This window comes from Chlorocebus sabaeus, chromosome 21 (assembly GCF_047675955.1).
Source record: "Chlorocebus sabaeus isolate Y175 chromosome 21, mChlSab1.0.hap1, whole genome shotgun sequence".
Classification (NCBI taxonomy): Eukaryota; Metazoa; Chordata; class Mammalia; order Primates; family Cercopithecidae; genus Chlorocebus; species Chlorocebus sabaeus.
In genome coordinates, this window is record NC_132924.1 from 11,786,725 (window position 1) to 11,803,952 (window position 17,228).

General features: G+C 40.9%; 1 protein-coding gene across 4 annotated transcripts in view; it reads left to right on the forward strand.

Annotated features, from left to right (window-relative positions):
- ZPBP (zona pellucida binding protein) overlaps nt 1–17,228 on the forward strand; it is a 157,389-nt gene that overhangs the window by 24,986 nt on the left and 115,175 nt on the right. For 3 of the 4 annotated variants that reach the window (XM_007981344.3, XM_073008853.1, XM_073008852.1), the window contains one exon: nt 15,510–15,662. In XM_007981344.3, the coding sequence (XP_007979535.1) occupies nt 15,510–15,662 (153 nt within the window). The remainder of the gene's footprint in view (nt 1–15,509; nt 15,663–17,228) is intronic. The other variant, XM_073008850.1, reaches the window with a different exon arrangement.

The window sequence follows — 17,228 nt, forward strand, 5'->3', positions numbered from 1 at the left end:
GAAACCTATTTTGTCTGATATAAGTGTAGCGATTGCCACTCTTTTTTGTTCTCCATTGGCATGAAGTATCTTTTTATATCCCTTTATTTTCAGCCTATGTGTATCTTTATAGGTGAGGTGTGTTTCTTATAGGCAGTAGATCAGAGGGTCTTGTTTTTTCATCTACTCAGTCTATTTTTTTTTGTTAGAGAATTTAGTCAATTTACACGTAATGTTATTATTTATAAGTAAGGACTTACTCCTGCCATTTTGTTATTTATTTTCTGGTTTTCTCTTCCTTGTTTCTCTCCTTTGTGTCTTCCTGTAGTGAAGGTGATTTTCTCTGGGGATATGATTTAGTTTCTTGCTTTTTATTTTTTGTGTATCCATCGTATGCTTTTTGGTTTTAGGTTACCATGAGGCTTGCAATTGCTATCTTGTAATCCAATATTTTTACATGATAAAAACTTAACATTGTTTGCATAAACAAAAAGAAAGCTAATAAAAACTCTATGCCTTAACCTCCCTGCTTTTTAACTTTTGTTTTTTCTATTTATATCTTATTGTATTGACTGTGTCTTGAAACATTGCTGTAGTTATTGTTTTTGATTGGTTCATCAAAGACTAGTTTACACATCACAGTTACAGTGTTATAATATTCTGTGTTTTTCTGTGTATTATTACCTTAATAATTATGTATTTTGTACCTACTGGTGATTATTTATTACTCATTAGTGTTCTTTTCTTTCTAACTGAAGTACTCCCTTTAGCGTATTTTGTATGAAAGTTCAGGTATTGGTGAAATCCCTCAGTTTTTGTGTGTCTGGGAAAGTCTTTATTTCTCCTTCATGTTTGAAGGATATTTTTGCTAGATATACTATTCTACGATAAATTTTATTTTTCCTTCAGCACTTTAAATATGTCATGCCACTCTCTCCTGGCCTGTAAGGTTTCCACTGAAAAGTCTGCTGCCAGATGTATTGGAACTCCATTGTATGTTATTTGTTTTGTCTTTCTTCTTTTTGGATCCATTCATTAACCTTTACCTTAGGGAGTTTGACTATTAAATGCCTTGAGGTAGTCTACATTAGGTTAAATCTGCTTGGTGTTCCATAACCGTCTTGGACTTGGATATTATGACTTTGTCTAGATTTGGAAAATTCTGTTATTATCCTTTTGAATACACTTCCTACCCTTATCTTTTTCTCTATCTCCTCATTAAGGTCAATAACTGTTAGATTTGTTGTTTTGAGACTGTTTTCTAGATCTTGTAGGAATGCTTCATTGTTTTTTACTCTTTTTTCTTTTGTCTCCTTTGTGTATTTTTAAGTAGTGTGTTTTTAAGCTCACTAATTCTTTCTTCTGCTAGATTCATTCTGCTGTTAAAGGACTCCGATGCATTCTTCAGCATGCCATTGCATTTTTCAGCTCCAGGATTTCTGCTTAGTTCTTTTTATTTCAATTTCTTTGTTAAATATATCTAATTCTGAATTCCTTCTCTGTGCTATCTTGAATTTCTTTGAGTTTCTTCAACATAGCTATTTTAAATTGCCTTTCTGAAAGGTCACATATCTCCTGTTTTTCCAGAATTGGTCCTTGGTATTTAGTTTATTTGTTGAGGTCATGTTTTCCTGAATGGTGTTGATACTAGTAGATGTTCTTTGGTGTCTGGCCATTGAAGAGCTAAGTATTCACTGTAGTCTTCACTGTCTGCACTTATTTGTAGCCATTCTTCTTGGAAAGGCTTTTCAGTATTTGAAAGGACTTGGGTGTTGTGATCTAAGTTGTATCTGTTTTAGGAGGCGCCATTCTTCTTGGAAAGGCTTTTCAGATATTTGAAAGGACTTGGGTGTTGTGATCTAAATTGTATCTGTTTTAGGAGGCACCTCAAGCCCAGTAATGCTTTGGTTCTTGCAGATTCACAGAGGTATTACCTTGATGGTCTTGGACAAGATCCAGGAAAATTCTCTGGATTACCAGGCAGAGATTCTTGTTTTCTTCCCTTACTTTCTCCCAAAACATACAGAGTCTCTGTCTCTGTTTTGAGCCATCTAAAGTTGGAGGTGGAGTGACAATAGCACCCCTGTGGCTACCACCACTGTGATAGAAATAAAGACTTTCCCAGTGACTACACTGGGTCAGACCTGAAGCCAGGCCTGCTATAACCACTCCATGACTCCTGCCTGTGTTTGCTCAAGGCCCTGGGGCTCTCTGATCAGCAGGAAGTAAAGCCAGCCAGGCCCTTGTCTTTCCTTTCAGTGCTGCAAGGTCCCTTAATCCCTGGGTGGGTTCAGAAGTGCTGTCTGGGATTCAGGGACTAGAGTAGAAAACCTTAGAAGTCTGCCTGGTGTTGTATTATATTGCAGCTGAGCTGGCAATCAAAGCAAAAGACACACTCCTTCCCATTCTACCCCACTACTCTTTCCAAAGGGAGAGGAGCCTCACCTGATAGCCACCACCACCACAGGCCAGTAGAATTATTGCCAACTACCACCAATGTTCCCTTAAGGCCCAGGCTTCCTGGGCTGGGACTTACCCTTCAGGGCAGTGGACTCTCCTCTGGCCCCAGGGCAGGTTCAGAAATGCCATCCAAACATCAAGTCCTGTTCACTGGGGACCCTGAGAGTCCACTTGTTGCTCTCCCGCTCTGTGTCCATGCTGGTACTTAAGGTGTAAGACAAAGTACCCTTTAGTTTTCCTTCTGCATTTCTCAAGCAGAAGGAGTTTTTCCCCATAGCCACCACAGCTGGTCATGTGCTGAGTCTCACCTGAAGTGAGCAAGTCTCAGAGGCCTACCCAAGGCCCTCGAAGTTGTACCTGGGTATCGCTGCTGGTTATTCAGGGCCCAAGGGCTCTTCAGTTAGCAGATGATGAATGCTGCTAGGACTGGGTCTTTTTCTTTAAGGCAACAGATTCCCTTCTGGCCCAGGGTATGTCTAGAAATGTCTTATTGGAACTAGGGCCTGGAATGGGAACATAACAACTCTGACCAGTGCTCTATGCTACTATGCCTGGGCTGGTAGCTTAGATGCAAGACAGCATCCTCCCCACTCTTTCCTCTCCTCTCGTCAGGTGGAAAGAAGGGGTGCCTTTTGGGGCTGCAAGCTGTGGAGCCTATGGTTAGAGGAGGGGTGATGCTAGCCCTCCCTTGGCTTCCCCAGCTGATGTCTCAAGATGTTGTGTGCTCCCTCAGTTTACTGTCTTTGGGCCTACTTCAGCACCAGGACTCACCTATGTTTTGCAGCCCTATGGCCTAGATTGCCTTTCAAGTTTACTTGGAGAGTAAACAGAGTGCTGTAGACCTTGGTGGCAAGGTTTGTAGGCACTCAAGTTCATATTGCTGGGATTGATGATTCTCTTCTGGTTTGGGCTGGTTTAAATGCTCACACCATGGGCAGGTGTCAGCTGAATTTGGTCTGCTTTTCCTTTCTGCTCTAACAGGACAGCTCTGAGCTCAATACCTCACAATTTCTGTGTTCTCCCTCCCCCAGTACCCACAGACACTATTTGCACCAGGCCACCACTGTGGGGTATGGGGGTGGTAATGGGGGAGGGGTGGCATTGGTGATTTTTGGATTTTTAAAAAGTCTTTTCAGTGCCTCTTTTAGTGATATTAGAACAGGAATTAAAAGAGATTAAAAACTGTATATTCAGAAACTTAGTTGTATGTAAGAAAACCCTGTTCCTCCTGAGAGAAATAAAGAGCTGGAGTCCTTTAGAATTAACTGCCTGTTTTTCTGTGGCTAGTGAGCCTTATCTCTCCCCCTTTCCCAGGCATTGTGAAGATGCTGTTTTTCTAGCTGTGCAGCTTCAAGGTCACTAGACAGATAAACTCAAGTCATAAAACATGTTTTTCCTTGAAAAGTAAAAAATGATGTAATGCATGTCTCAATTAATTGAATAACTGTCTTTGTTTCTCGCTTCTGTAATATGCTTCCCCCTGCACAGATCTCCCCCACCCCACAAAATTCTTAAAAGGTAACTTGACTCTTTGATCAGGGCTCAGTCCTCTGGATGTTAATCCAACTGGACTGGTGCACCTGCATAATAAATATCCTCCTGAACCCCATCAGTCTCTCTGATTCCTTATCAATCCCACTACATTTCTGGGGGGTCGTCTGGGATTGGAGATGACAGATTTACTGTTTCCTTTGCCTTTGGGACTAGAGGCCCAGGGCCGGGGGAAACCTGGCATCCAAGGCGTGCCACGGGAGAGCTTCACCTGGATGGAAACTGGCTCTCCCGGCATCCCAGCGCCATGCCTGGTAGTGCAACGGAACGGGGTATGGGGCTGCAGGACAATACCAGCACTTCAGGAACTGCAGTAAGGGGTAAGGGCCCAAGGCAGGAAAGCTTGTCCCATAGGGATAAAGAGGAGTTTGATCACCTCCCAGGTAACAACCACTAATCCAACCCAGAGTGGCTGGTAGTGGCAGGAGTGGCCTGCCAATTTGGATGAACCTTGTGTCCCCACTAACAAAGTGAAAGTGGTTCGCTGGATCTGGAGACAGGAACTGGGAGTTGTGGGTGTGTGTGAAACTACCTGGGATATGAGAGAGACTCATTTCGTTCAATGATGAGTCCTGGGTTAGGAGTGGTGTGTGTATGTGTGTGAATGTGGGAGCCTAACTAGGCTCACCTGCGACATGAGAGAGGCTCATTTTGTCTGATTAGGAGTCCTGGGGCAAGGGAGGTGTGTGAAATGGTGTGAAAGAGATGATCTCGGGAGAGGCCAACATGGGGAGTGACGTGGGGAGGCACAGAACCCTTAGCGTGGGCTGTGTGCTCCAAGGCGAGCGTGGGGGAAATCAGACCGAGGACGTTGCATAAGGCTGATAGGACCAGCTTCGTAACCGCAGCAGGCTGTGATGGGAAGGCATGTTCCTGGATAAGCAGTGTCCGAAACTCCCGTAATAGGACCCAGTCTGGTGGACCTGAGAGTGAAAGTGAGAGTGAAAATGCATTGCAAGAGAGGAAATGGGAGGGAAAGCGTCAAAACCAACCCCTTTGGAGTGCATGATAAAGAATTTTTAAAAAAGGATTTAGAGGTGATTATGCAAAAAAACTGGATGTTCAAAAGTTAAGGACATACTGTGAATTAGTATAGCCCTCTTTTAGTGTCTGATGACTGGTCAGAGGCACTATAGAGAAATTGGTCCTGTGTTTTAAGGTGGTGACTAGGGTTGGAGGACATCCAGGGCATTCAGACCTAGACTTTGTATTGACTCATGACTGAATGCAGCCCTGCCTAGCAGTTTATTGTAAAATGCTTGCAGCTCACGCCAAGAGAAATCAGCTGCACTGGCAGCTACAGAGTTAAAGGGAAAGTCACAGAGGCTTGTAGTACCACCCAGCCAATAGTGAAAGTAAAAATCAGCTGCCCCTGAAGCTGAGACAAAAAAATAAAGTCTCTGGAAAGGCAGAAAAACCAGTTTTGCAAGAACCACAGTAGGGAATAGAGACCCCTCCTCCCTACATTCCAATCTACCTGACTTTACCAAGGCTAACTGCCCCTAAGGAGTTAAGTTAAAAGGAATACAGGCTCTGGATTTCACGTGAGAAGGAGAAATCAGAGCTCGGGGAAATTAAAGTGAAGGGCTCAAAAAGTCAGGCCATCACAGGTCTGACCATGCCCAAATTGTGCTTATGCCTCTTAAGAGGACAAGAGGACCCCCACTAAGAGCCAGATGATGCAGTCCAGCTTCAGCACCTACAAAGGTGCCGAGAAGCACTTCTGCAAAGGGTAAAGTATGGTAAAAAGAAAAGGCAACTCATATAAAAATCTCAGAGGTGCTCCAGGGTGCAGATAAAAGCACCAGCCAGTTTTATAAAAGACTTTGAGAGGCATTTTGGTTGTGTACTCCGTTTAACTCTGAGGCTGCTGAAAATCAGCACATGGTGAATACGGCGATTGTAAGGCAGGACCAAGGAGATATCAGGCATAAACTGTGGAAGTTAGAAGCTCCATAGGTGTGAATGCTACTCAGCTTATTAAAGTGGCTACTAAGGTGTAAATTAACCGAGATCAGAAGGCTGATCGGAGACCTTAAAAAGGCTAATTTACTAGCAGCAGCCCTTAAGGAAAGAGAAGCTGGCTTTGCAAGGAGGCATGGATGTGGGCGTGAATGCAGTCATGGAAAAAAGCTAATCTGGACAGGAGTTTGAAAGTTGGCTGAGGCTAGAGAGAGATTAATGTGCATGGTGCGAAAGAAAAGGACACTAGAAGGATAAATGTCAAAAGAATAAGGAAAATGGTCAGGGCCATAGTATGAAAACAAACAAAGAAACTAACTAACAAACAAAAAAACACTGGCCAAGGGCTACTGCACCCAGAAAAACCCAAGACCCCCTGCACCTGCTGTGAAAGACAGGATATAAAGTGTCAGGAGAAAACTCAGATCTACTCTAAAAGTGTCCAGTAGTTGGGCTTTTATATGAGCCAAGAAGAAAGATGGCTTAGTAGTGAACAAACTCAAGCTATTTGTGCACTTCCTGCTCCAACCACCTGGCGTCAAATAAGTGAGTTCCTAAGGGCAGCAAGGTTCTGCCGCCTCTAGATGCCAAATTTCTTGTTCATGGCTAAGCCATTATACAAAGCCACAAAGAGGAGAAAAAAAAGGAGCCCCTCCTCTAAGAGGCGAACCAGGAGAAGGCTTAAAAAAAAAAAATCAAAGAAACCTTGACTCAGGCTCCAGCTTTAGGACTACCAGATCTAACTAACTAAGCTTTTCTTGTATGTCCACAAGTGAAAGGGAGGCTGTAGAGCTTCTAACTCTAAGTTAGAACTTAGAAGGACAACTACTAAGTTAGAAGTCCTTAGAAGGACAACTGCCCTGCTCTGACCACACCGGTTCTAACTCTAACTCAAGCCATAAGATCATGGCATTGCCCAGCGGCATACTTATCCAGGCAATTAGATTCTGTGGCACTTGGATGGCTTCCTTATCTTAAAACACTAGCTGCCACTGCTCTACTGGTGCAGGAAGCTAATAAACTGACTTTAGAGACTGTGAATACCCTAAACCCAGCTACCTTGCTCCTCATCGCGATAGTCAGTGCCAGGAGGCCCCCTTCATTGCTGCGTGGACATGGTAGATGAAGTGTTCTCAAGCCGAAGAGATTTGACAGATCGGCCCCTCGGGGACCCAGACATTGAATATTCTACTGATAGAAGCAGTTTCATACTAAAGGGAATCCGCCGAGCTAGGTATACAGTGGTGACTTTGGACTTAGTAGTGCAGTCTTTGCCTACAGAAACTTCTGCTTAGAAAGCAGAGCTAATAGCTCTGACAAGAACTCTCTGGCTAGCAAAAGACCAAAGGACAAATCTTTACACAGATTCCAAATATGCTTCTGCTACTTTGCATGTTCATGAGGCCATTTACAAAGAAAAAAGAAAAGATTTTAACTGCTGGAAGTAAAAAAATAAAGTACAAGGAAGAAATTATACAGCTTTTAAATGCTGTATGGGCCCCAAAAGAGGTGGCAGTGATGCACTGCAAGGGGCACCAAAAAGCAAGAACACTAAAGGCTAAAAAAAAAAGAGAAAGGCAAACATAAAGGCAAATGCAGGCTTTAAGTATGGCCATGCAAAAGATGCATGGTTAGGTATGAAAAAAATACCTATAAGTCTGATAGACCCGGTACACCCTTTCAAACCTAAGGACTTCGTTTAGGTTGAAAAATAGAATCTAACCACTCTAGGACCCATATAAGATAGGCCCCATATTGTGATCATGTCTACTCCCACTGCTGTTAAAGTTGCAGGTGTCACACCTTGGATTCATCATAGATGGCTAAAACCAGCGGCAGTAGTGACTCCCAACGATGACCAGTGGATTAGCCAACAAGACCCAGATCGCCCCACCTGAATAGTCCTATGGTGAAACCCAGCCACTGGTAAGGACAACTGCCCTGCTTTGACTACGCTGGAGGCTGGTCAGTCTATGCATGGCTGAAGCTTGAGGATCCTACAAGCTCTGCTCTAGTCACATCCCGAAAGCTGACTAGTTTATGCACAGCTGGAGCTAAGAGTACCATTTCTGGATAAGTAAATGTAAATATAATTTATAAGCCTAGTTATAGTTCTGTCAATACTGATTGTTCTGTTGTTATGTTATTAATGCAAATGCTGCAAATGTCTATGCCCAGAGGAATGTTTGCCATGCCCATGTGTAGTGTAAACGTATTTCTATTACCTACACTGATGTTTTTACCATTTCTGCCTACACTAAAATGGAAGAAATCTCTAGAAGAATGCCCACACTGTGTAGATACTAGCTGGGTAAGGAGTACCATAGTTACAACTCTACTGTACCATGTCTACTATAAATGTACAGGAACCAAGTTAGGAACCTGTACATACAACCAGACCACCTATTCAGTCTGTGACCCAGGAAATAATCAGCTATATGTATGTTATGAAGCTCTTACCCTATAAATTCTGGTTTAAAATACTTATTAAATCAGAGAAAAAAAAAAGAGAGCTTTTAGCTCAAACCAAAGAAGATCCTCTCTCCTATAAAAGGCCTATTTCCTTGTACTTTGATGCCTGCCATGCTGCATATGTTCATAATCCTAAAACAACCAGAAGCAGTCTGCAATGGTTTAACACAAGAGAGGCTTAGCAGCAGCTACCCTAAACATCTGTATGGAAAACCACAAATCGGATGCCCAGACTGTAACATTCAGTGGAATATGCCAACACAGCTCCAACACTTATATTCAGGAAGGGCTGCTCTACTAAGTAGTATGTCAACCAAACGAAATTGTAAGACAAAGACATGCAATTCTTTAAATTTTACTTTCTTAAAGCCAGAGCTACCTTTTTGGTCTACAGGACAGACAGCACTGTTAGAAGTTAAAAGAGAAGGAACAGGTCTTGGAGTTCCGCTACTAATTGTCAAAAAGACTAGAAGGACTCAAATGCATCCGACCCTGCAATTCCAGGTCCATAAGTCATTCTATAAGCATTTTAATCAGTCAGTGCCTGAGCTTCTCCCATCAACCAAAAAGTTATTTGCTCAACTAGCTGAAAACATAGCTGGCAGCTTAAGAATTTCCTCATATGTGTGTTTCTCCACATATACATGGAGAAACAAAAATTGGAGACCAGTGGCCATGGGAGGCAAAAAAATTAATGCCACAAGATAACTTCACTTCCCCTAACCCGGCCAGTGAACCGACAGCCTCAGCCAGTGTTTGGTTGTTAAAAACCTCCATAATTGAAAAGTACTGTATCACCTGATAAGAAAAGGCTTTCACAGAAGCAGTCGGAAAAACAACCTGCCTAAGGCAACAGTATTATAAATAAGACTAAAAACAAAACTCTACGGAGAAATGCCCAGAACACCTCCTACTTACCAGATCCACTTTCTCTTGATTCTCTAAGCCACTCATGAGATCGACTAGAGGCTCCAAATGCTTGGAAGGCACCCTCTGACCTGTATGAGATCTGTAGAACATGGGCATATTGGCAACTGCTGGCTAAATGGATGAGGGCATGTGTGTTAAAAACAATCAAGCCATCCTTCTTTCTAATTCCTCTAAAGCAAGAGGAACTATTAAGATATCCAGTTTATGATAAAAATAAAAAAAATGGAAGCATAATTACAAAAGTAGACACAAACATCAAAGAGATGTGGACATAAGAGACTGGAAAGATAATGAATGGCCTCCTGAAAAAATCATTAAATATTATAGGCCAGCTATATGGGTGTAAGATAGGTCATGGGGGTACCGCACCCCAATCTATATGTTCATAAGGTTGCAGGAAGTTCTTGAAATTATAACCAATGAAACATCAAGGGCACTAGATTTATTGGCAATGCAAGCAATACAAATAAAAAATGCTATATATCAAAATAGTTTAGCTTTAGATTACCTCTTAGCCTCAGAAGGAGGAGTATGTGAAAAATTTAATTTAACCAACCGTTGCCTAGAAATTGATGATAATGGCCAAGCTATCATGGAAATCACAGCTAGAATGTGTGAGTTGGCCCATGTTCCAGTTCATACTTAGTCCAGGTGGTCCCTGGATTCCTTGTTTAAAAAATGGTTCTCAAACTTTAAAAGATTCAAAGCCCTCACTGGTAAGTTCTTGCTTATTCTTGGCATCTGCCTCATCCTCCCTTGCCTTTTACCTCTGTTTATTAGGAGTGTTCAGTCAACTATAGAGGCAGTAGTAACCCGACACACTACTGTGCAATTGATGGCACTAACCAAATATCAGCTGCTGCCAGTAGAAGAAAAAGCTCAGCTCCACGAAAAGATGGCAGATAGTGGTGCTTTGTATTAACGCCTTTGTGATAAAAAGCACCAAATGGGGGAATGGAACAGAAATTAAAAGAAATTTAAAAATGTGTAAGCAGAAATTCAGTTGTATGTAAGAAAATCCAATTCCCCCTGAGAAAAAGAAAGAGCTGGAGTCCTTCAAAAATTAACTGCCTGTTTATCTGTGGCTAGTGAGCCTTATCTCTCCTCCTTTTCCAAGCATTGTGAAGACCCTGTTTCTCTAGCTGCAAGGTCACTAGACAGATAGACTCAAGTGGCAAAACATGTTATTTCTTGAAAAGTAAAAAATGATGTAATGCATGTCTCAATTAATTGAATAACTGTCTTTGTTTCTCACTTCTGTAATTGCTTCCACCTGCACAGATCTTCCCTGACCCCACAAAATGCTTAAAAGGTAATGACTCTTTGTTCGGGACTCAGTCCTTTCGATATTAATCTGACTGGGCTGGTGCACCTAAATAATATATATCCTTCTGAACCCCATCAGTCTCTCTGATTCCTTATTAATCCCACTACAATATGAAGTTAAAACCAGGCACTATGAGTGCTCATCTGATTTTTGTTATTAAGAGAAGGTATTTTTTCTGTGTATAGTTGTTAACTTGGTGTCCTTGCAGGAAGGATGTTCAATAGAGCCTTCTATTTAGCCATCTTGCTTTGCCCTTTCTCTGGGAGTCCCTTACATTTAAGTCTTTAATTCATCTTGCATTGATTTTTTATGTATGGTGGAAGAAAGGGCACCAGTTTCAATCTTATGCATGTGGCTCGGCAGTTATTCCAGCACCATTTATTGAATAGAGACTCATTTCTCCATTGCTTGTTTTTGTCATTTTTGTCGAAGATCAGATGGTTATAGGTGTGTGACTTTATTTGTGGGGTCTCTATTCTGTTCCATTAGTCTATGTATCTGTTTTTATACCAGTACTATGCTGTTTTAGTTATTATAGCCCTGTAGTGTAGTTTGAAGTCAGGTAGTGTGTTGCTTCTGGCTTTGCTCTTTTTACTTAGGATTACTTTGGCTGTTCCAGCTCTTTTTTGTTTCCATATGAGTTTTATGGTAAGTTTTTTCTAATCTATGAAAAATTTCATTGGTAATTTGATGGGAAAAGCATTGAATCTGTAGACTGTTTTGGGTAGTATGATTATTTTAACAATATTGATTCTACCCATGAGCATGGAATGTTTTTCCATTTGTTTGTGTCATCTGTGATTTCTTCAAGCAGTACTTTGTAATTGTCATAGTAGAGATCTTTCACCTCCCTTAACTGTATTCCTAGGTATTTTATTCTTTTGTGGCCATTGTGAATGGGATTGTGTTCTTGATTTGGTTCTCAGTTTGGATGTTATTGGTGTATAGAACTGCTACTGATTTTTATACATTGATTTTGTATCTTGGAACTTTGCTGGAGTTGTTTTTCAGATCCAGAAGCCTTTGAACAGAAGCAATGTTTTTTTGTTTGTTTGTTTGCTTTGTTTTTTGAGATGGAGTCTCAGTCTGTCACCCAGGCTGGAGTGCAGTGGTGTGATCTCTGTTCACTGCAACCTCTGCCTCTCAGGTTCAAGCCATTCTCGTGCCTCAGCTTCTTGTCTTATCTATGTTTTACTGTCTGCTCTTTCTGACTGCTTGTAATTAGAAGAGAGATGATTTCCTTGAAATGCATCAGGCTAGAAGGAGTGATGGAACTTAAAGTGGCAGTGTTTGTTCAAGATGATGGTGCTTCTGCTCTGTCAATGTGGAGTAGCCAGGAGAAATCATTAACATCATTAAAATCAACCTTTATTAGCTGGGATTACAGGCATGCACCACTATGCCTGGTTAATTTTAGTATTTTTTAGTAGAGATGGGGTTTCACTATGTTGGCTAGGCTAGCCTTGAACTCCTGGCCTCAAATGATCTGCCTGCCTCGACCTCCCAACATACTGGGATTATGGGTGTGGGCCACCACGCCAGGCCACGATGGAGTTTTCTAGGTATAGAATCAAATAGTCTGTGAAGGCATATAATTTGAAGTCCTCTCTTCCTATTTGTATGACTTTTTATTTATTTCTCTTGCTTGATGCCCTGGTTTGAACTTCCAGAACTATGTTAATAGGAGTGGTGAGGGTGTGCATTATTTTCTTGTTCTGGTTCTCAAGGGGAAATGCCTCTAACTTTTGCCTGTTTAGTATGATGTTGACTGTGAGTTTGTCACACATGGCTATTATTATGTTCTCCTTTGATGCCCAGTTTATTGAGGGTTTTTAACATAAAGGGAGGTTGAATTTCATTGAATGGCTTTTCTGCATCTGTTGAGATGATCACGTGATTTTTGTTTTTAGTTTTGTTTCTGTGATGAATCAAATTTATGATTTGTGTATGTTGAACCAACCTTGCATCCCAGGGATAAACCCTATTTGATTGTGATGAATTAGCTTTTTGATGTGCTTCTGGATTTGCTAGGCTAGTATTTTGTTGAGGATTTTCGCATCTATGTTCATCAGGGTTATTATCCTAAAATTTTCTTTTTTCATTTTGTGTCCACCAGATTTTTATATCAGAATGATACTGGCTTCGTAGAATGAGCTAGGAAAGAGCCGATCCTCCTCAATTTTTTGGAATAGTTTAGCTAGAATTGGTACCAGACCTTCTTTATATGTCAGGTGGAATTTGGCTGTGAGTCTGTCTGGTCCAGGGCTTTTGTTGTTGGTGGGTTTTTAATTACAGTTTCAGTGTCAGGACTCACTACTGGTCTGTTCAGGTTTTCAATTTCTTCCTGGTTCAATCATGGGAGAGGGTGTATGTTTCTAGCAATGTATCCATTTCTCTAGGGTTTCTAGTTAATGGGCATGGAAGTGTTTGTAATAGTCTCTGAGGGTTTTTTATATGTCTCTGGGGTCAGTGGTAATGTCCCCTTTGTCATTTCTGATGGTGTTTATTTGGATCCTCTCTCTTTTTTTTTTGCTCTATTAGTCCAGCAAGCAGTCTACCAGTCTTATTTATTCTTTCAGAAAACCAGCCTTTGGTTTTGTTGATCTTTTGTATGTCTTTTTGTGTCACAATTTTGTTCAGTTCAGCTCTGATTTTGGCAAGCCTTGGGGGATGGTGTCCCTGGCCATGCTCCACTGCAGCAGGTCCCATGGCAAATACTCTGGGTTCCATGCAGGGGAGCCTTGTCCCCACCAACCCTCCAAGAAGCTCTCCCTTACCAGCCCAAATATCCATGGGTTCTCCTGTAGCTAGGATTCTAGAGGTCCGTAGTGACAGTGGGCCACTCCATGTCTATTTAACTTACCCCTTCCCCAGGAGCCACTCAGGGCGAGGAATAAGTCCTGATGCTTGGATACTCTGTGCAGGGTACCCAGCTTCTTGCTCCTTCAGTCCAGGGTCGGTGTCCTACCTCTGTCTACTCTCAATGCCTTCCTTCTGAACATCTGCTCAGAGTGTGCTGGTCTTCTTGATGGTCTTATCTCTTGGTGGGAGAAGCTCTTGCTGGCTATGTCTGGTTGGCTATCTTGGCTCTGAGCCCCTTTATTTTTTAGATCTATTTAAACATTTTTTAAATAAGAAGGCAGTCAGGGGGCATTTTATTATAGATTGTATACTACTACATTTTCTGGCTGTCATAATGTTTAGTGTTGTAGTAGGCATTTAGGTATATATTTTGATACACCTATTAATTGCTTTCTTTAGTGTGGGAAACATTCATTTCAAATGATTGCCAAGGAATATGTAATCTCATTGATGACATAATATTCTATAATTTCTTTAAACTTCATGAGAACCCTTTATTATATCTCTACGAGGTGTTTCTGCTGAAATACATAGTGAACTCTTGCAAACTGTTGACTTTGTTTATAAAAGACTTGGTATGTTAGGATAAATATGTAATATTTCATCAAAAGATAATCATGAAGAAATAGGCATTACAATAGAAATGTATTCTAAATTCATATCACGTTTTTCAGCATCATCCAGGATATAGAAATGGAAGTTCTCAAGGCATAATGCTCTATGTAAATTCCTTGATGGTGGGTATATCCATCTGTTCATTTCTCTTTCAATACCTGAAGCAGGGCTTGTATGTACTAGACACTCAGTAAATATTTATTGAACAAATAAATAATGAAAATTTCATCCCTATGAACACTCATCATTTGTCTTGGAGAAATATTTCAACTTAAAATTTATAAGCAATAAATTGTTTACCTAAAATAGAAAAAAGAAAAAAGGAAGACAATTATTTCCTGATGTAGTACTTTCACTTCTAACTAATGGAATATCAAATTATTGACTAAGCAAATTTTAATATCTAAGAATTTTTCTAATTAAAAACTGTGGTTATAAACTTTCAGAATAACAGATTTATAGCTTTTTCAAGTACTTTAGCATTCATTGTATTTGTTATACAGAGAAATCCTGTGAGATAGGCTATCATATATTTTGGTTTTTCGTTGTACAAATGAGGGAACTGGATCTCAGAAAGATTAATAGGTTACTCACGGTTACAGTTTGTGAGAGGGAAAGGTAGGTCTGAGACCCAAGTGTCAATGCCTCCAAAGGCAGATTTACTTTTCATTTCACAACATAGCTTTCTCCCTGTATGACACTTAAATAATGAAGTATGTTGAAATGAAAAGGGTGCTTGCATCTCATTCTGACCCCCAGCACTGCAACTGTGTGATTATGTGATGTTGGGCAAGTCAAGTAATCTCATATCCAATATTTTTCTTCTTCTGCAAACCTCAAATTTATAAGCTAAATTTTGCCTTTTATCATGTGTAGTGATAAGAAATCTCTTGTTAGTGATTATATTCTGATAGCCTTTGTTCTGGGTGTATTATTTATAGTTTGTAAGCTTACTGAGGGCCTAATTTATCATTGAATATAAATATAATCATGTTAAAGTATGTGTATATATTTATGTGTATATATTTGTATATATGTGTACTGTATTTCTGATCGTGCCCAGTTCAATGCAAGGAGCAGATCAGGAGCATATTCTGTATGTATCCTTGTTAGTCTCTTTCTACTTCGGCAACAATGTAATTGATGAACTCTGGTTAGTGAATGTCTGTCAGTAAGAAGGTTATCCTGGCATCCACTGTTAGCAGACACCAGATGCAATGTCCTAGCTATGCCCCCTACTCCTTTCATTGACTGTGTTGGTAAATTATGATGGTTTTACCTTGCTGAGAAAATGTTTTGGTAGTTGTCTCATGGAATTTAAGCAACTCATAACTGTATCTTATTCCTTTAGTAGAAAACCGCACTGCACAAATAACATCCACAGGAAGCCTTGTATTCCAAAATTTTGAGGAGAGTATGAGTGGAATTTATACATGTTTCCTCGAATATAAACCTACTGTGGAAGAAATTGTTAAACGTCTTCAACTAAAATATGCTATATATGGTAAGAAGTAAAGTTAGTTGTGTTTTAACCTTCCTTAATGATTTTAAACATTTAAATATGTTTGAGTAGGTTTGTCTTAAAGGGACTTTATTTTTTAGTCTCATTTAATTAAAAAAGAGTTATTGCCTCCCTATGTAAGTACTTTGTAAAGGGTTAGTTGTGAGGGCACAGAATAGTTAACAGATCGTAGTCTTTTTTTCTTCAGGGGAATGTTGACATGTACACACAGATGAATTTTAGGGCCAGGGATGTATAAATGTTTTCAAATTATTATGATAGTATGGCTTGTACTATATTAAATTCTAAGTATTTTAAATTTGAGTATCATGATTTCTGGTACACTGCCATCCACCAAAACAGGAGCGTGAAACACCACTATAAATTCCTTTTCTGGTGGGTTGACCTTTTGAGGCTTACAATTGGCAGAGGTCAGTTGATATTTGTAAGAATTACAGAAAGAGGAAAGAAACATGAAAAGGTGGCTTTCCAGTCAAGACAGGTTTATTTTAGAAAACAAACCTGAGAGATGCCTTCTGGCTAAGTTAGGTCAGAGGCACACTCTCTTACAGACTAAGAGTTTTTAAGAATTCAGGGTGGGAGAGTTTATCAGAGGCTCGGACTGCTTCTTTGTCTCTTTGTTGTGCTTATCTGGGAGAGAGAGTTGTGTGTCTGTTCCCATGCATCTTTTTGCAGCTGCAGGCATATCCCCCAAATCTGCTTTTAGCTTCTCTATCTTAGTGCACCGGAAGGGAAAGGGAAAGGAATGTGCTTATTAAGGCCCACTTTTTAATTTTTTTTTGAGACGGAGTCTTGCTCTGTCATCCAGGCTGGAGTGCAGTGGTGCCATCTCAGCTCACTGCAACCTTCACCTCCCGGGTTCAAGCGATTCTCCTGCCTCAGCTTCCCGACTAGCTGGGACTACAGGCACATGCCACCACACCCGGCTAATTTTTTGTATTTTTGGTGGAGATGGGTATCACCGTGTTAGCCAGGATGGTCTCGATTTCCTGACCTCATGATCTGCCCACCTTGGCCTCCCAAAGTGCTGGGATTACAGGCGTGAGTCACCGCCCCTGGCCAAGGCCCACTGTTTTACTGGGACCCATTGTATAAGGGTGAGGTATGGCAGTTACCCAAGAGACTTCAACCCATCTCCCTCTATGCCCCAGCTGTCTTATCTGTGTTTTACTGTCTGCTCTTTCTGGCTGCTTGTATTTAGAAGAGGTGATTTCCGTGAAATGCATGAGGCTAGAAAGGGAACTGGAACTTCAAGTGGTGGTGTTTGTCTGAGATGACGGTGCTCCTGCTCTGTCAATATGGAGTAGGCAGGAGAACAGCCTGAACCCAAGTTGCTTGTAGGTTCCATCTCACTAGTGGGACCCATGTGTGGCAGACGGAATAATGGCTCCTAAACATGTCCATATCTAGTCATATCCAGAACATGTAAGTGCATTGCCCTACATGGAAAAAGGGATTTAGCAGATGGATTACGATGAGGAGATTATCCTGAATTATATCGGTGGGTCCAATGTAATCACAGGGTTCCTTCTAAGAGGAAGGCAAGAG